We start from the raw sequence: 20,974 nt of genomic DNA on the forward strand, positions 1-20,974 counted from the left end.
GGCGGGGCGGGAGGCCGGCGGGCGCTCACACGCTCCGGCCGCCGGCCTCTCACCACGCCTCCGGCGCAGGGGGGTGGGGGGGTGGGGGGTTGGCGGAGCGCCCACGGCGCAGCCTCCCGCCTCTATATAAACACACGCATCGCCTGGCTTTCCAGACAAATTCAAATTGAGAGAAGCTTTTAAAACCATCAACCCTGAAATCCTGCCTCCTGCTTTTCCTCCTCTTTCATTCCTTTTGCCTTCCTTTCTCCCCCCACCCTTTCTTCCCCCAGCAGCAACTCCAGAGCCGAGAGACTGCGTCCCGGGACGGACTGCCTTTTCTTAATTGATACAATAGCCCAGCTCCGGTTTTCACCTCCTCCCCCAACCCCACCCCGCCTCACCCCTCCCGCCCGCCGCCGCCGCCGCCTCCGCCGCCCCAGCGCCCGCCCGGGGCTCTGTCGCCGGCTGCGTCCCGTCTGGCCGCGGTCCGCCGGCTCCGCACCCGCGCCCGCCGCGCCACCTCGCCCGCCGCGCCCGCCTCGGGGGTGCAGCAGCGACTCTGGGGCTCCTGCGCGCCGCCCGGGGCAGCCCAGGGGCGCTGGGCTCGGCCACTCCTCTCGCCTCAGACGGGGAGCCTTCCCCCTCGCACCCAAAGTTTCTGGGTTCGTTGGAATTTGGGGATTCAGAATTTTTTTTTCTTCCTTTTTTAAGCTAGGAATTTGAGGGGAAAACTTTTGACAAATCGATCGCACTTTCTCTCCGCTAGTTCTCTGTCCCCCCTTCTTCTTCTTCTTTTTTTTTTCCGAGCAGGGGAAGGGGCTTACGAGAGAGGCTCCTGCTGGACAAAGTTTTCCAAAGTTTTCCGAGTGTGATGGTTGCGGGGAGAGCTAATCCACCAGCTTGATTCACAGCTTCATCTCACTACCCCTCGAGCAGCCCCTAAGCCCGCTATAAGGGAACAAACAAACAAACAAACAAAGTTACACTCCGAGTCGCCTCGTGTCTCCTCTCTCTCTTCTTTTAGGCGATTTCCCCCGGTCTCTCCGCTCCCCTCGCAGCCTCCACTTCCCTTCCCTCGGCCCCTCGCTCCTTCTCTGTTTCGGCTGGAGGTGCCAGGACCCCTGGCCGCAGCCTCCCCTCCCCCGCCGCTCCGTCCCTTCTCGTCCGGCCCTCCCCTCCCCCGCCGCGGCCCGCACAGCCAATCCCCCGAGCGGCCGCCAACATGCTCTTTGAAGGCTTGGAGCTGGTGTCGGCGCTGGCCACCCTCGCCGCGTGCCTGGTGTCGGTGACGCTGCTGTTGGCGGTGTCGCAGCAGCTGTGGCAGCTGCGCTGGGCTGCCACCCGAGACAAGAGCTGCAAGCTGCCCATCCCCAAGGGTTCCATGGGCTTCCCGCTCATCGGAGAGACCGGCCACTGGCTGCTACAGGTAAGGGCGCAATCGCTCCATTGCTCTCCAGGGTCCGCTAGCGGCGAGCACCCGGCGGATGGAGCCGCGGACCGGCCAGGGGGCGCCGGGAGCCTGAAGGCACCGGTCCCCGCCCCGCCCCTTCCCTCCTCTCCGCCCGAGCCGCCTGGGCTTCCCTTGCCCGCCTTCGGCGCGGTTGGGAGCCTGCAGGCGCCAGGCGAGCAGGTTCAGAGGGCTGGTAAGAGAGGTTCCCGGACCCGAGAGGGCTCCGAAGACCGACTTTTTCCAGTCGCGAGCGACTCACAGGGGTACGTGGAGCGTGCCCAGGGCTCCCCGCGCAGCGCGAGCCGGAGGGGGTGTCCAGTCGTGAGCCGCTTTCGCCCCGCTCCCATCCTTCGCGCTTCAGGCCCAGTCACCGTCGACTTCTCGGGCTTTGTCAGTGTCACTGGGACCCCAACACAGAGTCAGGGAGAAAAAGAGAGGGCCAGTGGCAGACAGAATTGCCCCCTTAAGGCCCAGGCTGTGTTCCCGCCGTGTCACCAGCCACGCCAGGTACAATTGCCGCGGTCTACGGTCCGAGAAAGTGTGTGTATTTTGTGGTGGGGGAGGAAGGAGGTAACTCAAGGAAAATGAGAAGCCTGAGACCGAAGTGTCTCAGCTTTCGGAGAAAAGGGTCTGTTTACCTACTGGGTGGGGACAGTGTAGCAGGGGAGAGTAACTTGGGAGTAGTGTGCGATCCATAGAGTGCATATGTGTTTGTTGTTAGACGCCGCCGCACAACTCACACTGCTGGCGATAATGGGGGTGGGCGCGTCGGGGACCAGACCCAGGTAGGTAATGGGGTGATTAACCTGTAATTAACCTCCTCAAGTGCTAGACAATCGCTTTTGCAATTTGATACAGGTCAAGTTTTTCTTTGGGGAGGGGGGTCCTCTGGGTTAACCGTGGGAGGTGTGTTGTATGCGCGTGTGCACGCGTGCTTGTCCAGATGCTGATGGGAGTTAGCAGAAGGACCGCGGTACTGAAATAGGCAGCCCAGGCGCGAGAGAGCTGAGGCGGAAGGTGAACGCAGAGACCTGTGGGTTTGGAAACGCGAAAGCTTGGCTTGAAATTAACAGACGCGTGCAATCCGCGCGAACACACAGACACCCTGCGCGGCCCCGCCCCGCCTTGCCGCGCGCCAATTGACAGTAGAGCGGGGGCGGGAGGGGCACGAGAGGTTCCTCTGCCCTGTGGTCTTCCCAAGTCCCCGAAATCAGCCCACCTCTTTTAGGGGTTGTTCTTGCAACAAGGTGGGGCTCACTTCAACCAGTGGGATCCCGATCCGCCATAAGGAAATCCCTAGAGCCTCTCCCGTGCCAACATACTTAAAGGGTTAACTGCAGCGGTGGTCTAGGCTTTTGGCCGAGAATTTAGGAAATAGACTAATTCACTGGGGCTTGGGCACCCCTGACTTGTTAGAGTCAATCTGCAGAATTCAAGATCTGTCACCGCCCCCTCTTTCCTGACCTCCACCCCTCCCCAAGTCCCCCTGACCTTTTCTCCGAATCCCACAAGGGCCCCTGGAGTTCCGCATCCAACTCCCACGTAAGGTGGGGAAAGGAGAGGAGGCCTACGCCTGCTGGTCCATCAGCCACCGGGACTCTTGACTCTGCGGTGGAAGGGAAATTAGGGATGCATGTAGAACAGCACTGAAGGGGTTAATGGGAGCCCTCTGAATCCCAGCTTTATTTTTTCGGAGTCATTTATCAGATTTTACGGGGGGACCTCCAAGGGCTCTCCGTTTCCACCGTGCACCATCTAAACAGAGCCCAGGGCTAAAAATACAACATTTTTGTATAAATTGGACTCACGGCTCGAGCGGCCGCCCCTATGAAAGTCCTCTTTGTGAAGACCGTGGAAACGGCGGACAAATAACTCTTTATTAATGCCACAAAAAACGCACTTTAATTATAGTTAGGCAGATCAGAAGCGGGGGGGGGGCGGGAGAGAGGCGGCGGCGACTTCGGAAAATTCACAACCCAACTTTTGTGTCGAAAGAAAAGAAAAACAGAGGAAACGCAGGAGAGGAGAGGAGAGTCAGACGCTGTGAGAGAGACCCGTACAGCCGACCGAGGGAGGGAACCCCGCTCCTCACCCCCCTCTTGTCACACCTCCACCCTCGCCCAGATTTCTCTTAAAGGGGTAGGCGCCGTCTAGAACCGCGGCACGGTGGCGGGAGTCTCCCCTACCAGCCAACCTGGGAGTGGGGCGTTGTCCCACGCGGCCCAGCCCCCCTCCTGGAGGAGCGGACGCTCGGGGCCCGCTCCCTGTCGCGCGCCCAGCCCGGAGGCACATGTGGAAAAGTGATTAGGGCTCCAGGTTCTGCAGAGTCACTTTTCAGCGGGGCTGGGGTGTGTACACATCTAGCTGGAGAACACTTTTCTGTGGAAGAAAGGAAAGTGGGGAGGGGGACCAACCCAGGAAAAGAGGAAGCCAAGTAGTCCCTTCGGGGGGGCATGACCCCTCAGGTCTTGGAGCCCGCTTCCGCGAGTCTGCCGGCGGGCAGGCGGGACAGCCTGACAGGTGGCGCGCCTCTCCTTCTCACCCGGTGCTGTCCTGGCAGGAGAAGGGTTAATGTGGGGTAGGGTGGCAAGCAACGACGTCAAAGGTGAGCGGGACGCCCCTGCCCCCGCCCCTCCGAGGTACCCTTGGTTTCCGGTACCCGCGCGGGGCCGACAAGCCAGCTCCTCCGAGCGCCCGGCCGGGGCCGGGGCCGGGGCCAGGGCCTGGCCCTGCTCTGCTCGCGCCGCTGCTGCAGCCGCCGCCGCCGCCGCCGCCGGGGATCCGGTTACCTGTGACAGCCGCCCCGCCCAGCCCAGCCCCGCCCCGCCCTTCGGGAAGCGCCTTCCTCCTTGCTCGCGTTCCAAACTCCAGGGCGGCGACGAAAGTCCTTCTCAGTTATTTCCAGGGCAAATTACATTTGGAAAATCGCGGCTCCCGGCCCGTGACCTTACCCTGCGGAGCCCTCAGAGGGCCGCCGGGTCCCTTCGCGGCCCACACCCGCGAACGGAGGAAACCCCAACCCCCATCTGTAGTGACTGCCTCTGGGCACCGACCGCTCACCGCTATAAATAATCTTTGGCCTGCGGCCACCCCGCGGGGTCTCGCCAGCCGGTGGCCGGGAGCCTGGAAATATTTATTCCGAGAGTCTCCCGAGCGCGAGGCGGCGGAGGGGGAGGCGGAGGCTCTAGCTTTGGGTCCCGCCGTCTGGGATACCTTTTCCCTCCCGCATGTCATTACTAAAAACCAGCCTCCCGCGGGGTGCCCTGGGCCTCTCGCCCCCTTGCATTATTTATTATCCTCTAGGCCCTACTTCCCAGTTCTTGTGCATGCTATGAAAAATAAAACCTGAGTGTGTGCGTGTATGTGTGTGCTGGGGGGGGTGGGGATCCGAGGACTGGTGCCCCTGGGGGGGGTCCTCCGTCCCTCCCCCCCGCAGGCCCTAGAGGCTGGGCCTCCGGGACGTCCCATCTGGAGATGTGGGCCTTGAGAGGTTTCTTGCGTGGCCCCCGCAGGGTTCTGGCTTCCAGTCGTCGCGGAGGGAGAAGTATGGCAACGTGTTCAAGACTCACTTGCTGGGACGGCCGCTAATCCGCGTGACGGGCGCGGAGAACGTGCGCAAGATCCTCATGGGCGAGCACCATCTCGTGAGCACCGAGTGGCCACGCAGCACACGCATGCTGCTGGGCCCGAACACGGTGGCCAACTCCATCGGCGATATCCACCGCAACAAGCGCAAGGTAAGAACTCTGGGCGACTAGCCCCGCAACCCAATGCGGTGACCCTCTTCTCTCGCGCACCCCTCTGCGAGTAAGGAGTTACGGGGGTAAGGAGCCCCGGGGAGGTCCCCACCAGAACCCCACGCGGGAGGACTCTGAGTTTCCTCGCCTAGACGGCTGTGATCCTAGATCCAAGGCCTGCAGAGGCCTCCTGCGGGTCTGCCCGCCTGTTGACCCATCAAGCAGAGGTCACTACTAGGCTCGACGGGTGGTTATTTAGCGGTGGGGGGTGGTTTGGACAACTTGAACCTGCGGCGATAAGGGCGTCCAACGACAGTCTCGTCGTGCTCCATAAAACTGGAAAAAAGAGGGCGGACGGTAGCCAGCGCTTACCCCCCCCCCCTCGAATTCCAAGAACTAGAGAAGGATCGTTCTAAAATCACACCTAGCCCTCCTGTCACCAGTTGCTTTAAGGGCGACACGGGCAGGCGCGGGGAGCTGGAGGTACCTTGTGGGCAGCGGGAGCTGGGGCCTTGCCTGGGAAGGGTGAGGTGAAATTTGGGCCACTGTGCGCCATCGGTCTGCACCGAGGGGGAAGGGCGACTGGTGGGAGAACGGCGGAGGCGCGGCGGAGAATCAAAGCGCACCTACCCCTGCCCGTAAAGAGGAAGAGAAAGTGGGTGTTTATCCCGTGGATTTCCCGAGCGCCTGGAAGAGGCGCGGAGCAGGCGAGCCAGCGCGCAAGGAGCGAGCCTCCCCGCCCCCTCCCGGGGCTGCGCCGCCGCGGCGGCTCCGAGCGCGGGCGGCACGTGCTGTTTGAACTGCAGTAACCCGAAAGCTGAGCCGCCAGCGGGCGGGGCGCCGGCCCGCCGGCTTAAAGCGGCCGCCACTGGGACGAGGGTGGGAGGGGGCGCTGCCGGACCTCCCCTCCCTTCGTTTTTTTTTTTTTTTTTCCATTGGATCAGAGGACTCACCAGGTTTGAAACCTGAAGGAAGGGGAGAGGCAGCCCCTGATCCCCAGGAAGAGTGGCAGAACCCGGGAGAGGGGAGAGGGCGACGATGGGCAGGCCCGCCGCCCCGAAGCCAGTGTGTGAAGTGGTCTTGGTGAACCGAGGAATTCATCCTGTGTAGTAGTTGGTTTCTTCCGAACTGCCAGTGACGGGTAGTTCTAAGCAGACAAAAGGAGGAAAAATCAGAGGTCTGCCCGTATCCCCATCCCCCCACTAAAGCCTGTATTTCAGGGTCTGGGAAAGGGGCTCCTTAAAGTTGTCTCCCATCTGCTTCCCTAGAGCAGGAAGCTGCTAACAGAGCCCCCCCCCGGGGGGGGGAGCGCAGGTGGGGAGGGTTCTCTGAAGTGGCTGGGAGGGGGCTCTGGGCTCAGGAATGGGGGGTTTTCAAAAATGCCTAACACTTCTTTTTTTTCTTAGTCTTCGTGACTTCCCCATAAGCTTATTTCAAAGAGTTAGGAGAGAGCCTGAGACTTAGGAACCCAGCCCCAAAGAATATGGCTGCTTCCTCATTTTATCTTTATAAAGGCTTTGACAAGAAAGCAATTATTATTTATTTGACAGTAAAGCAATTATTGTCCCCTTCTGTGAGAAGGGGACCCTGAGGCATAGAGGGCTTGAGAGATTTGAACCAACCTCTGTCTGGATAGGAAGAAAAGGCAGGGCGGGGCCTGCAGCACCAGCGTCCATCAGAAGAGTTGTTTCTAAGCCACTCAGCGGAGCCTTACTCAGGCCAGCTGCCCCCACCCCCGCCCCAGGGCCTTGCCAGAAGCTGAGGTGGCAGAGGTGGGGAAGGGGTGCTGGGAGGAAGAAGGCTGGGTCAGGACCTGCGTTTGAGACTTTGGGAGTGCAGAGGGCTCTGTGGGAATCCGTTGCCCTTCAGTTCCCATGCACCCTCTGCCTAACTAGGGGTTGGGCCTCCAGGTGGGGGGGGCTCTCATGGGAAGCCCCAAGGTTTTAGCTTACACCTTCCATTTGGGAGGAGGGGGGGAAGGGGGAGCACAGATGAATGCTGCTGGAGGAATACCCCCAGAAGTGGGAGGGAGGGACAGGGAGAAGGGCTGGGACAGAGGTGGGGCCAGAAAGGAGGACCACAGATGAGACACAGATAGCCTCCCCCTTGGGGACACCCTTGCCCTCTAGCTCCTTGCAGCTGGGGAGCAGCCAGAAGCCAGCTCACCCTGACAGAGGCTTGGGAACCCAAAGCACACCATCTCTGTGTGTACCAGTTGTGTGCTAGCTGTGTGGCATGTGTGTGGTCCTATATTAAACGGGCGGATGAAAAAGGTCCTTTCCCCCAAATCTCTAATTGATGTTCCATAAACTTAAGTGTACTGAATTAAATGGCAAGCCTTGGGTTAGGTACAAACATAGAAGCAGGAAACATGGTCCGTGCCCTCAGACATGGAATCTAGCTGGAGGGATAAGAAGAGAATACTCCAGGGCACATGGGTTGGTTCTGGAGAGAATGGCCAGTCTGCTGGACCCAATGTTCAGTGGACCCAATCTGGCTAGGGTAGGGGCACCATCTGCCACTCACATTGCCTTATCCAGCCCACACTGCAAGCAGAGTCCTGCCTGGAGAGTGGGCTGCCCTGGCCCGGTTAGGATGTACTCGCAGGATGTGGGGCCCAGGTGTGCTGGGGCCCTGCTGGCAGGAAATCGAGAGCGTCGCGTCACTATTTCCATTGGAGCTGGTACCCCCCCCTTCTCTGGGAGGTCTGACCAGATGTGCTGGGAAGGGACTCCTCACAGCCATCACTGCACTCCAGGTGTTTGTCCAGGCTGCCCTGGTGGTCTAGGGCCAAGAAGGATAGGGTTGCCAGGGAGAATGTCCAGAATACCTTGCCCAGTCTAACAGAATCCTCTCTGGAAGCCAGGCCTGTGTCCCTATAGCCATGACCTCAGACTCTGTCCCTCCTCCTTTGTTACCCCTCCCTTACTTGGGGCCTGGGGTGTCTTTGACTGATGGGGGAGGGTCTGCATCCCTCTTTGTGTACAGAGAGGCTGGCAACTGGGCTACAAGGGTGCATGGAATCTGATAGGAAGACTGGGGTGGGGGAGTTGTTAGAGACACAGAGGAGGATTTGAGGGGGGGAGTTGCCACGGCTAATTCTGGAAGCATCCAGAGCCCAACCCCACACACCAGGATCAGGCATTTCCTCTTTTCCTTCAGAGAGAGGGCTGGGCCTCTTTGCACCAAAGGGCCAGCATCTTCAGGGCATTTCAGACAGTGAGATTCTGTCAGGGAACTTGGAGGGCATCCCAGGGGTGAGCTTACCCTTGGACTTCTGGACTGGAGAGACCCCAGGAGTGGTCTTCTTGCCCCTCCTATCCTGACTCCTAGCTTCAGGGACCTCTGTGCCTGTGATCGAGGTGGGGGAGCAGCTCCCCAGGCTTGGGGGGCTAGGGGTTAAGAAGCCCTGCCTGTCCACCAGGGGCTCCTCACTGACTTGGCCTTTGGGTCCTGTCCTGGGTGGGGTGGAGCTCAGGCTCAGGGTGGCTGCCTTCCTCTCAGGAAACCCTCTATATGATGGGTTTTGTGTCAGGATGAGAGACCAAGTAGCAGGAGGGCAGAGCCAAGAGGGCCCATTGTTTAGGGGTCCTGGGGAAGGCTCGCTTGGACTGGCTCTAGGTGCCCTTGGAACCAATGCGCAGCCTCTGGCTTCGAAGTCATGTCTGCTGGGCTCAGCTCGGGGCAGAAGTTCCCACCTGCCTTGGATGGGAAGGCAGTGGCATGGCCAGGCAACCCTGCTACTGGGAGCTCTGCCCCCACTCCCTGGCATAGGCACAGAGCCTTTGTTCAACCAGAGGAGGTCCTTCACCCAAAAGTTACTGTAGCACCAGGGTCTACCGAGGGCGGGTGGCAGGAGCGGATGTCTCTGAAGGTCAGTGGGGGAGGGTGCCCAGGGCCAGCCGCCAGGCGCCTGGAAGTGGGCTCCTCCCTCTGTGTGCCCTTGTGCCAGGCAGAGGTGATGGCTGGTGTGGGAGCCATCCCCTCCCCTCCTCTTCCCCTCCCTTCTGAGTCTTTCTTCCAGTGCAGGGCAGGGCCCAAGGCTGTGATGCTGATGTGTTTGCTCCCCCTCCCAGCCTTGGGAGACAGTTGTGGCCTTGGCTGGAAGTGCGGAGGCTTGGCTGGGGTCTGCGCTGGCCCTGAGCCCTCTGTGCTGGTTGTTGTATCTGCCCCAGGTTCCCCAGGCTGAAGGGTAGGGGTCGGGGCTGCGCCTCCAGAGGCGGACAGGTTTGGAGAGCAAACTGGAATAGTCAAACCAGCTGGCCTTACCCTTAGAATAGGGCCATAGAGGGGTGTCCTGGTCAGGGCTCTTAGGCACATTCAGAGCCCTCTGGGGACAGGCAGAGGGCAGCTCAGTGGGATTTGGAGTGGTGGGAGGCAGGGCACTTAGGGATCCTCATGAGTGTGGCCAGGCATGCTCCTGTCTGTGACTTTGGAAGGGCTCTTCCTGCTTTGGGCCTCAGCTTTCCCAGGGGGTTTCTCTTTGGCTGGAGGAGGGAGAATAGGGTCTGGGCAAACGTCCTCAGATTCTGTGGCCCAGCAGGTGTGCCAAGTGCTGCCCTCTTCTCGCCCACCACCTGCTCTTGTTGTGCGTGGAAGAGTTTGGGCAGCGTCAACTGGGGGACAGACTGCCACAGATGCTGAACCCAGCATCTGTGAACCCAGAAGGGGCGAACACAGGCTGGGGGAGGTAGGGGGGGTGGTCTGCCAGCCCCTCCCCCCCCAAGTCAGAAGGGCCGAGCAGGGAGGCAGCCAGGGTGAAGTTGAGGTCCAGTGGAAATGCCAGGCAGCTGGGAGGATGACGTCCTTTCTCGTCCCCCCCCCCTCCTTGAGTATAAAGTACACACCTTGGCGTCACCCCTGTGCTGTGCGGACAGCTGCCTCGGCGGCTGCCTGACCTCTGTTATTCTTTCCACTCCGCAGGCCGCGGCTCCGGTGGCTTGGCGGGGTGGCCTGCCCAGGCCCCCACCCTCCGGGCAGCCACTTCCATTCCTCCCAGTCTGAGTCACTGGCCCGGGGAGTGGGTTCCCTCTCGGGCTCTTCCTCCTGCTTTTGAGGCCACCCGTTCCTCTCTCCATCCATCCACAGCCACCCGTGGAGAAGGGGCAGTTATCAGGCTGAGCCGGTCGGCATGCAGGGCCGCGGGGGTCCAGGGAGCGACGTCCCTCCCAGGGCCACTGGGTGAGAGGCAGGAGTGTCGAGGGAGGCCGGGGGGGGGGGTGTGGGGGAGCCACTCAAAGAAACATTTATAGGGTATTTGAGCCTTGACAAGCCCCTCGTGGTTCCCCCAGACCCTGGTTGTGCAATCAGCGTCTATTCCAGGCAGAGGAGAACCGGGATGCCCGCTCTTGAGCCAATGGCATTGTGGGGAAAGGGTTTCGGAGCCAGCCCATCCTTCAGTGTGGGAGCCCATCCTGCCCTGTGCCTGGAGTTCCCAGGTCTCCTGCACTTCCGCCCTGCTCCCCCAGCACCAGCCCTGATGGCAGGATGGCCGTACCTGCTGCTCCCTGTGCAGGGCTCTGGCCGGGCCGGGCTGCTTCCCGGTGACCTTTGTCCAGCATTCTTGGCTCACTTGTGGGAATTCCCAGGGAAGCCCCAGAGGGAAACAAAGCAGCCCTGGCTCCTGCTACAACTGCGGTCAGGCCCCGGGCTCTGGGGCCTCCAGGAACCCTTCCCCTCTTCATGAGGAGCTGCATGGCCGGCACCTTCCCCTGTGCCCGAATCCTGACCCAGCCTGTCCCCACGTGCCCAGGCCTCTCTCTGCCCGGCCAGCACCTCCGCCTCCTCCTGGCCTTTGTGGTGGGCGGTGGTTTCTGGACTGCCCCGGCTTTGGGAAGTGCCCGCGTTGTTAACCCTGGGCACAGTCCCAGGGATGAGGCCCTGGAGTTTTCCCGGTGCCTGGGAGGCCCCAGTGCCTGTGGAACAGCTGGGCGGGAGGCAGCGACGTGGGCTTGGAGACCACTGTGCAAATACCGTGGAGCCTGCAGTGCCTGCAGTCTGGCTCCTCATTTGGGTAATTTCTCCACCTCGGGGTGGGGGGGATCTCTACGGAGAATCATGGGACAGCCAGGGGGAAAGGGATCCCAGAACATCCAGTTAGACTCCTGGATAAGAGCCCTTTCACAAGCCCCACCCTGGGGGCCTGCAGATGCAGGGTGTGGGTGGGCTGCCCAGGGTCATTCCAGCTCTGCGCCGTGCTCAGGGCCTCTTCCCACCCAGATCTGTGTGGACTCCCTGCCCTTGGAGTTGCTCTGCTCAGTCCCAGGTCCCCTTGGGTCCTTCCTGTTCTTCGTGGCCCCCCAGACTTGAGAAGGAGCAATTCAGCCGACAATCACTAGAGGGCGCAGGGAATGTAAGCTTTGGGGCAGGGCAGGGCTTGTCCCTGGGTCTTGCCTGGCCAGTCTTTGGGGTGCAGTGCGGGGACCCTTAGAGCTCCTCCATTTGTAACCCTGGGGTGGCCTCTCCTAAGCCACCATAGCCCATGTGCGGTGGGAATGGAAGTGGAAGCCCCACAGGCACTTCCCAGGTGACTGAGGCAGTGCCAGATTCTGGGCTTCTTTGAGGGGATGTCATCAGCTTGGGGACACATGGATATTGATGTTTATGTGATTTGCGCATTGAAATGAAATGCAGAGATCACCCGGTTCACCCTTACCATTTTACAGATGAGGAGACCGAGGCCAGGGGGTGACTTGGTCATAATCAAACAGTAAATTGGTGGATGATCTGGGATTAAAACTCAGGTCTCTAGAGTTCCCTGGTACTTCAGTGGGTTAAGAAGCTGGCATTGTCACTGCTGTGGCATGGGTTCAATCCCTGACCCTGGAATTTCTGCAGGCTGTGGGCCCAGCCAAAAACAAACAAACTGAAGTCTCTGGGTGCCCAGCCCGCCTTCTTCCACCACCTAGTGCATCTTGGACTTTGGCTGGTCTTGGGTGGTGTGGCCTCTGCTTGATTCCCTCTCTACATGCCCACCTTTGGGTCTGGGTGTCTCATGTGCTAGGGGCCCTAGCTGATCCCTGTCCCCTACCCTCCATGGCAGTGCCCTGACTCTGCCCTGGGCTGGCTGGCTCTGGGCACACACGCCCCTTGCCCCTGCCTGCTCTACCTCCAGCCTCCCCACCGAGGCCCGGCAGCCACAGAATTATCATTCTTCACCTCTCATGAGCCTACTTGGCATCCATGGGCCACTTTCTGCCCATTCTCTAGGCTCTTTGCTGTTTTGCAAGGGCCCCTAGTTGGCCAGTGTTGGGCTCTGGAGCAGGGCCTCACTCCTACCCATAAAACTTTGGACCAAGTGCTGAAGCTGGAATCCTAAGGACACGGGGGTGGGGGTGGGGGCTGAGGCAGAGAGCATCCTGAAAGGGGGTGGCAGCTGAATTCCTCCTCAGAAATTCCCAAGGCACCCCCTCCCCCACCCCCACTGAGCAAGGTGTGAGTGGCTTATCCAGGCCCGGCTGCCCCTGGCCACCTCCCCTCAGCCTTCCACATTTCAGCTGTCCCTTCATAGGAGGAGCAGGCCCAAACAGTGCTGGCTTCTCTGCCCCTCACCGGCCTCCTTCCCTCCCTCCCTCTGCCCACCGGGAATTTCGGAATGAAAGTGCTATTGTGAATGCCTGGCTGGGCCACTGAAGGGCCAGCACTGTTATTTCTGCAAAGCAGCCCTCCCATTAGCCATGCAGGGCTGAGGCCAGGAAAATGTTACCTTTTCCTCCTTGAGCTGACTGCAGGGGAAATTCTCACATTTACAGTTTGTGCGGTGGTTGTGTTTGGGGGCAGGAGGGGCGGGTGGGCGCGTGTGTGTGGTTTGCGTGGGGCTGGGGCAGGGGAGGCGGCTAGAGGGGCATTTGTCTCCCTCCTCTGTGTCGCCCTCCCCCTCTCTGCTTCCCCCCTCCCACGCCCATGACCTTTCCCTCGGGGCTGGTGGGGGCAACCCCTTCTGCTTTGGACTTGGGGGGGGGGTTGGGGGTAGAGGATTGCAAGTGAGAGCCACAGGGCGTCAGCATAAGCCTCGTCCTACCCTGTCCCGTACACCCCTGAGCGGGTGGCAGCAGGCACAGAACCTGTGCAGGGGCAGCTGGGTGAGGAGGGGCAGGACGGCTGAAAGCAAGGGACTCATGGGCTCCTTAAAATGGACAGGGAAGATGCAGGGAATTAAAAGGGCTTCTGTTTGGCCTTCTGATCATTTGGGGTGGAAAGCCCTGCTCCCATCTCCCTGCCCCCAGACTGGGCCACCCTGAAGACCTGTGGACCGCAGAGCTGTTAACAGACTCCCTAGGTTCTCCACCCAGTAGGTGGTTCCCAGGGTGTGAGAGCAATCTTGGGTCTCAGGACGTCCTACTTGCAGTCTAGCCTTAGACTGTCTTACTTTCCCACCTACTGCTTTCCACCTCTTCCTTGTTCAGTTCACTTGCCTGTATTCCATTCTTGCTGGGCACTTGTGCCCTGTGGCCTGGGCATTTGGGAATGGCCCCTGCAGTGGAGGGGAAGCCTCCCTTCCAGCTCTGCCCAGCCCCCTCTTGTGGCCCCCTCTCCTCCCACCCCTCCGCCCTCCTGCCCCGGCCATGACTGGCTGGTATCATCACCTGCAGATCCCTGGCCCTGGGCTTTGCCATTGTCTGGAGCACATGCTTTTCCGGGGCTCAGGGAGGGAATGACAGCTCAGGTCACCCTGTGAGTGATGAGGAAGGTCCCGGCTTTTTGAATTATGTTTTAATCCTGTCCTTTCCCTGCCTCCCTTGCAAGACATAGGCAATAGGAAGCGGGTTCAGAGTCAGGAGCCAGGAGGGGGACTGCGTCTGGAGACGGAAGGGGTTGAGCTCCATCGGGGTGAGGACCTGGCGTTTCCCCCGATCGCAGTCATGGACCCTGTGCTTCAGCCAGGCCGTGTGAGCAGGCCCGGCCCATCTGACCGCAAGACCCTCTGCCCTGCAGGTCTTCTCCAAGATCTTCAGCCACGAGGCCCTGGAGAGCTACCTGCCCAAGATCCAGCTGGTGATCCAGGACACGCTGCGCGCCTGGAGCAGTCACCCCGAGGCCATCAACGTCTATCAGGAAGCACAGAAGCTCACCTTCCGCATGGCCATCCGCGTGCTGCTGGGCTTCAGCATCCCCGAGGAGGACCTCGGGCACCTCTTCGAGGTCTACCAGCAGTTCGTGGAGAACGTCTTCTCCCTGCCTGTCGACTTGCCCTTTAGTGGCTACCGGCGGGTGAGCCCCCAGGGCCCAGGAGGAGAGGAGATGGGTACCCATGAGCCCACCCTGAGGGAGGGGCCGTTGACCGCTAAGACAGTCCCACAGACAGAGGGGAGGTCTCAGCAGGAGGGGCAGGGGGAGCCTTCACCCCGGGGCTTTGCAGCTTAGATGGGTAGTTCTCAGAGGGGTTCCCTTCCTACCCTGCCCGGCCTGGGAAGGGAGCCTTGGTAGCCCTGTCTTCCCCCTCAGGTGACCAGATGGCCTCTTTCTCCCCTCAGGGCATTCGGGCACGGCAGATCCTACAGAAGGGCCTGGAAAAGGCGATCCGGGAGAAGCTGCAGTGCACACAGGGCAAGGACTACTCGGATGCTCTGGACATCCTCATCGAGAGCAGCAAGGAGCACGGGAAGGAGATGACCATGCAGGAGCTGAAGGTGAGCCCCCCCCGCCGCCGCGGGCAGCACAGGCGCCATGCTCCCTACTGAAGCTGCCCAGGGTGGGAGCACCCGCATGGTGGGGCCCCTCCTCCCCGCCCCATGGCTTGCTAGGCACCCAGTCCTGGCGGAGAGCCGATCCCCATGGCGGCTGGGCCCCCCAACTCCCCATCCCATCCACAGTCTCATCTACCCTCTTGGAAAAGATGCCAAAAATTGGCTCTTAGAAACACTGAACCGACTCGGTGACGGTGGTGTTGGTGGCCCCTCACCTCCCCACCCCTTGCCCCAGTCTTCACTATTTCAGTGCATTTCATGGTCACTGTAGCCTTTGGAGGTTGCCTAGGGAAAGGGAGGCCCAGACGGAGAAGCCAGTTCCTGGAGGGCAGCCTCAGCCCTTGGGAAAGAGAAAGGAGATTTGGACCTTACTCGGGTCTCCTCCCATCTCACCAGCTTTTGACGTTGGTGGCACTTCAAACTCTCCCAGCCTGGCTGGCACTGGCTAATGGCACTGAGACTCTCCATGCTGGGCTCCAAGAAGGGCTTCCTGTCGGCCCTTTCTTAGGCCGGGGTTTCCCGAGGAGGGAGCATTGTTTCATCCTCATCTAGACCCTGCTGCCTATGTGCTTGCCAGGTGCCTGTGGACACCTGCCGCCGTCTGCTCCCTCCCCGCTGTCTCTGCTTCCCGTGTATTCTGGCTCCAGTCTTCTTCCTGAAGGGACCCCAAAGACTTTCCCATTTCACAAGAAGTTTTGTTGATGTGTAGGTGACACCATGGCAAGTTAGGGACCCAGGTTCCTTCACTAGTGCTCTCTGGGCTCAGCGTCCACATGTGCACAATGCAGCGCTTAGAATGAGATGACTGGCTGGGGCCCTTCCTTTGGGGCACTGTTGCTCCCCAGAGAACCCTGGAGGGGCTCTGAGTCTCCCAGGGGGCCGCCTCCCCTCAGCCTTTGCCCTGCAGTCCCATCCTAGGTCCTCTTGGGACCCCAGACTCCCCAACCCCTCAGCTCTCCTGATCCTCCAGCAGATGTCCTTCTCCTGGGGGTGGAGGAAGGGGCTGGGGCTCCCAGTTGGGGGTCTTGCACCTGGCCCCCACTCGCTGGCACAGTGCCTGCTTCTTTGAGATTTGTTCTTTTTCTCCTGTGAGCTCCCTGCACAGATGAGGGCTGCTGGGGCTGGCCCTGGGATCCAGCAGTGAGTGAGAAGTGGCCCTACCCCAGAGGACTTTCACACCATGCCCAGCCAGGGAACCGGCCCTGTGTGACCTGAGCCTCTGGCTCAGAGGAAGCAGGCAGGGCCCAGCTAGATGACTCTAGGGTCCCGGGGGCACACTGGCCCAGAGGGGCTGTTGGCAGGCTGGTCGCAAGCGGGACCTCCTCTCTGCCACTGCAGGACGGGACCCTGGAGCTCATCTTCGCGGCCTACGCCACCACCGCCAGTGCCAGCACCTCGCTCATCATGCAGCTGCTGAAGCACCCGGCCGTGTTGGAGAAGCTGCGGGAGGAGCTGAGGGCCCAGGGCATCCTGCACAGTGGTGGCTGCCCCTGTGAGGGCACGCTGCGCCTCGACACGCTCAGCGGGCTGCACTACCTGGACTGTGTCATCAAGGAGGTCATGCGCTTGTTCACGCCTGTTTCTGGTGGCTACCGCACGGTGCTGCAGACCTTCGAGCTGGACGTGAGACTGGGTCCCGTGGGGCTTTGGGGGGGTGGGGACTGCAGCCCCCCACGGGGTGCCTCAGCCCGTGGCCGCACAGTGCTTGCCTTCCGGGAGCTTTCTGGCTGATGCCAGAGATTCTGCAGCCAGCCTAGGCGTTCTGTGAAGCTGCTTGAGGACCTCTAGAAATAGAGGGACTAATATGCCGCAAGGGAAGCCTGGCCAGGCTCGGGGACCACAGTGGGTGCCTCTAGGAACATCTGGGTGGGGAGCTGGCAGGCGGAAGGTCCTGGGGCCCCTCAGACCTCCTCAGATTCTCACCACCCCATCCCACCCCGCCCCCTCCTCGCCTCCAGGGTTTCCAGATCCCCAAAGGCTGGAGCGTCATGTACAGCATCCGGGACACACACGACACGGCGCCCGTGTTCAAGGATGTGAATGTCTTCGACCCCGATCGCTTCGGTCAGGCGCGGAGCGAGGACAAGGATGGCCGCTTCCATTACCTCCCTTTCGGTGGTGGAGTCCGGACCTGCCTCGGCAAGCACCTGGCCAAGCTGTTCCTGAAGGTGCTGGCGGTGGAGCTGGCCAGCACGAGCCGCTTCGAGCTGGCCACCCGGACCTTCCCACGCATCACCCTGGTCCCCGTCCTGCACCCTGTGGACGGCCTCAGCGTCAAGTTCTTTGGCCTGGACTCGAACCAGAACAAGATCCTGCCGGAGACGGAGGCCATGCTGAGCGCCACGGTCTAAGGCGCCAGGCCATGGGGGATGGGAGGCGATGGAAGGGTACAAACCTGTGTGTGGAGGGGGCTGGAGGCCGGGAAAGGGGGAGGCCCCCCAGACCTCGCCCTCCCCCATTCCTCTCCCTGGCAAGCCCCGCCCCCAGTCGAAAGGGCCCCATCCTCCCTGTCCCCTCCCCCCCATTCAGGTGGGGCCCTCCCCCCCTTCTCTGGGGTCTCTCCAGTTCCCTACAGCTTAGCTCTGGGGAAAGGGCCTGGCCTGGGCTCCGCATGCCCTTCACAGTGTTAAATGTCAGTTGGCTGTGCTGCAGCCTTTGCTTGTGATGTGCTGAACTGGTCTCTTGACTCCCTTCTCTTTTGGATTCTTTTAGTTTGAGGTCAGGTCGGGGAGGGAGGAAAAGAGGCCCCCCTTATGGCCCTCTCTCAGCACCCCCTCCCCTCCTGCCTTGGCTGCCAGGGGTGGGGAGGGCTTCAAGGGTGTGGCCACCCCCCACCCCACCCCCCACCCCGTGGGGAGCCGCATCCTGGGTATAATGGAACACCAGTCACCCTTGGCACTGGTGGGCTGGGGCTGAACCAGCCTGCAGGCCCCACCCCTTGCCATTTCGGACCTTTGAAATTACCTATTGCTGCTACTTTTTCTCTCTTCCGACCTTGGGGCAAAGGAGCCCCAGGCCCTGTCCTCCCAGCATCCTCCCCCCCGCCCCCCCCAGCCCTGGGCACGCGCACTGACATCCCCACCTCCCCGCCAGGCGGCCTGGAGCCCACCCTGCTCCCTGTTACACAGGCACCCAAGGCCCTTGGCTCATGGGCTGCACCCCACCCCCATATTTATTCACTGATGTAACCGAATTTTGGTGTTACTGGGACTGGAACAAGCGTCTGCTCCGTCCCTGGCCTCTGTCCAGCTGTCCCGGGCAGGACTTCTGCAAGTGACGCGCCCCCCCAATCCCCCTGCCCAGGCAGGCAGCTCCCCAGGCATCAGACCTTCTGTGGGTTCAACCTCAGAGCTTCATTCCCGGGGTGAAATCCAGCGCGTCTTTGTCCCCTGGTGGAGATGGGGAGCTGGCCCTCACTGCTCTGTCAGAAACCTTGATCCCGAGGGTTTGGAGGCCGCCACCATCTCCCATTTGGTCACTGTTCCCCCCGGTGCCCCCCACTCTGGCTAGTGAGTATGGGGAAGGATACGGGTTCTTTCTTCTGACGGGGAGCCAGGGCCTCCGTCAGTCATCCCTCCCTCAACCTTTGCCCTTTGCCCTTGGAAAGGCGTCCCTGAAGTCCCTTCCCACCTCTATGCCACTCTCTGCTTAGCCCAGCTCAGGGGTGTGGGGACCACATGGAAACACGGGAGGTGAGGGCAGAAGGCAGCCCCTCCTCCAGCTGACTCGGGCCCTCGCCTGGCCTGGAGGCAGCTGTGGGGGGCGCTGCAGCACGAGCTGAGGAGGTGGGTATGTGAGATTTGTCAGACGTGATTTGGTTGAAAACGGCCGGTCAGGGGACGAAAGGGGAGGAGCTCCTGCCACTGGCATTTTGAGTGTCGGCAATTCGGGATGCCTCCTTGGGATGGTCTGGGGGCCTTTGGTGAGTCTCTAAGTGATTTGGTCTGTTTTCAGAGTTTTCTTTGCTTTTTGTGTTTCTCTGTTGGCTTTTGATGTTATCAAAGCAACGAATCCTCTTTACGAGAAAATCCAAAACACACAGAAGAAGAATGCGGGATGTCCATCCCTCTAATTGCCCCTCCGTAGCAGGGACCACTGTGAGCAGCTCAGTGGCCCTCCCCAGCAGTGTTCTGTGGGTGGGAGCAGACCCTCAGTCCCGCCCCCACTCACGCCTACCTTGCGGTAGGCTGTCCAGGAATGGCTCATGCCTCCCGGCCTGTTCCGTAACCCCCCTTCTCATGCATTTCATTTGGTTCCTCCCTTTTCACGGTTAAAAAACCCAGTGCAGCTCAGACATTATTGGCAAAAATCAACCTGAACAAACGTAGTCATCTCGCAATCCCGCCACATTCTAAAAAACAGGCAAACGTACTTAAAGACTCATCTGAGCTTGTGAAATGGCTGCATGGTGCACCAGCATTTGCTACCTACAAAAAACCCAAAAACCAAAACCCAGAGTTGGGAAGGTTCCCGCTCCTCTAAGTTGATCCAGCCTGCCCCCAACCGATTGTTTTTTGACTGAATATCTAGGATGACAGCAAGTGCAGCTTGAAACGGGGAAGCCCACCAGGCCTGGCTCCGGTGAAGGGCAGGGAGGCTGGAGGGCGGCGGGAGGCCTCCGAGGCCTTTGGTTTGGGTGCCAGCCTGGGAGGGGCAGAGAAGGCAAGGCTGAGGGGATCCTGGTGAGGGAGGAAAGAAGGAGCGTGGCCCTGCTGGGTCTCAAAGGTGATAAGGAGAGAACTGAAGAAAGTTCTTGCTGGCTGACAGGAAGGTTGCAGTGTTGCAATGTGGAAACTCATCCATCTCCCCTCCCTACGTCCATCTGTGCCGTGTCTGTGTGTAGGTTTTCTAGAGGTAGCATTAGATGGGTGACGTTTTCTCCCCATTCCTAACTATTGTAACTTGATATGCAAAAGACAAAACCCCACAAAACTCTTCCTGCCATGGGCTTGCAGATTGAAGCACTTTCGATGTTGGGCGCTGGCATCTGTGTTCTGGGCATCATCCTGACCCTGCCTGGATCGCTGTAATTTTATACACCAGACTTTTTTTTTTTTTTCCATAAATGTTATAATTTTGTGTCTGTCTTTATAAACTATTATAAGTACTATTTTTGTTATAATTCAAAATAGATATTTAGTATAAAGTTTTTGCTGTTAAATATTTGTTATTTAGTAAAATATGGATTTTTTCTCTATTGTAAACATGGTTCAAAATATTAATATGTTTTTATCACAGTTGTTTTAATATTGAAAAAGCACTTGTGTGTTTTGTTTTGATATGAAACTGGTGCCGTGTGAGTGTTTTTTGCTGTCATGTGGTTTTAATCTGTATATAATATTCCATGTTGCATATTAAAAAATGTTGTGCATTTTGTGATTTTGGAAATACTCAACGTGGCTCTTTTATAGGCTTCCATAATAAATCGTGAGGAGTCATGCTCGTGTGGCTCTCTGGTCTCTGCCTCCCTCTGCAGCTCCCTGAAAGGCTCTTCCCATCCACCCACGTTCCCCTCAGCAACACCCAATCCCACTTGTCAGGCAGGAAGTTCTTTCCCACAACACTTGTCCTGAGAGGCCAGCCCCCCATTCCTTGTGTGAAGGCACAGAGAGGTCCTGCCGTGTCCCCAAGGAGGAGTTGGTTCCCCAGGGAGGGGAAGATACATCTGGTTGGCCACTGTACCCAAGAGGCCTGCTGCAGGGCTCTGGGAGCTGCCTCCCCAGCTCTGTGGCCAGGCCTGGCTGGGCCAGATGTCTCTGTCCTGGACACAGCATCTCAGAGCGCTGAGGGCCTGGTCTTAGAGTCCATCCTATTTACCTGAGTGGGGACACTGATGTCCACAGCCACTTGGCAAACTGGAGAGCAGGATTCAGTTCTCCCAACTTCCAGCCTCATGTCCCATGTGGCACATCTCAGAGCCTGTTTCACCGGTGTTACAGGAACAAATGGATTCTGGGATCAAATCCATTTGGAGAAGGGGGGAAAGTGTTGGGCAGGTTCCTTCACTGCAGGACTTCTCAGGACCTTGAGCCTGAGTGGCTGTACCATGTACAACTCACAGGTTGCAGGGCTCCCCAAGCCCACTCAACAGCCCAAACCATGTCTCCTTTGCCCATTAT

At 59.6% G+C, this 20,974-nt stretch overlaps 1 protein-coding gene across 1 annotated transcript; it reads left to right on the plus strand.

Annotated features, from left to right (window-relative positions):
* Positions 432-20,297, plus strand: LOC100521659 (cytochrome P450 26B1). Its single transcript, XM_003125033.5, has 6 exons — positions 432-1,408; positions 4,945-5,169; positions 14,104-14,379; positions 14,643-14,798; positions 16,194-16,478; positions 16,814-20,297. Exons 1-6 carry the CDS (start codon positions 1,205-1,207, stop codon positions 17,204-17,206), a joined length of 1,539 nt encoding a protein of 512 aa, XP_003125081.1. The 5' UTR covers positions 432-1,204; the 3' UTR covers positions 17,207-20,297.

The sequence above is a fragment of the Sus scrofa genome, chromosome 3 (assembly GCF_000003025.6).
Source record: "Sus scrofa isolate TJ Tabasco breed Duroc chromosome 3, Sscrofa11.1, whole genome shotgun sequence".
NCBI lineage: Eukaryota > Metazoa > Chordata > Mammalia > Artiodactyla > Suidae > Sus > Sus scrofa.

Bases quoted from the DNA above. Each gene is read 5' to 3' on its own strand.
- LOC100521659 (XM_003125033.5), top strand. From the start codon at position 1,205: ATGCTCTTTGAAGGCTTGGAGCTGGTGTCGGCGCTGGCCACCCTCGCC. The intron at 1,409-4,944 runs GTAAGGGCGCAA...TGGCCCCCGCAG, and splicing joins CCGGCCACTGGCTGCTACAG to GGTTCTGGCTTCCAGTCGTC. The intron at 14,380-14,642 runs GTGAGCCCCCAG...TTCTCCCCTCAG, and splicing joins CCTTTAGTGGCTACCGGCGG to GGCATTCGGGCACGGCAGAT.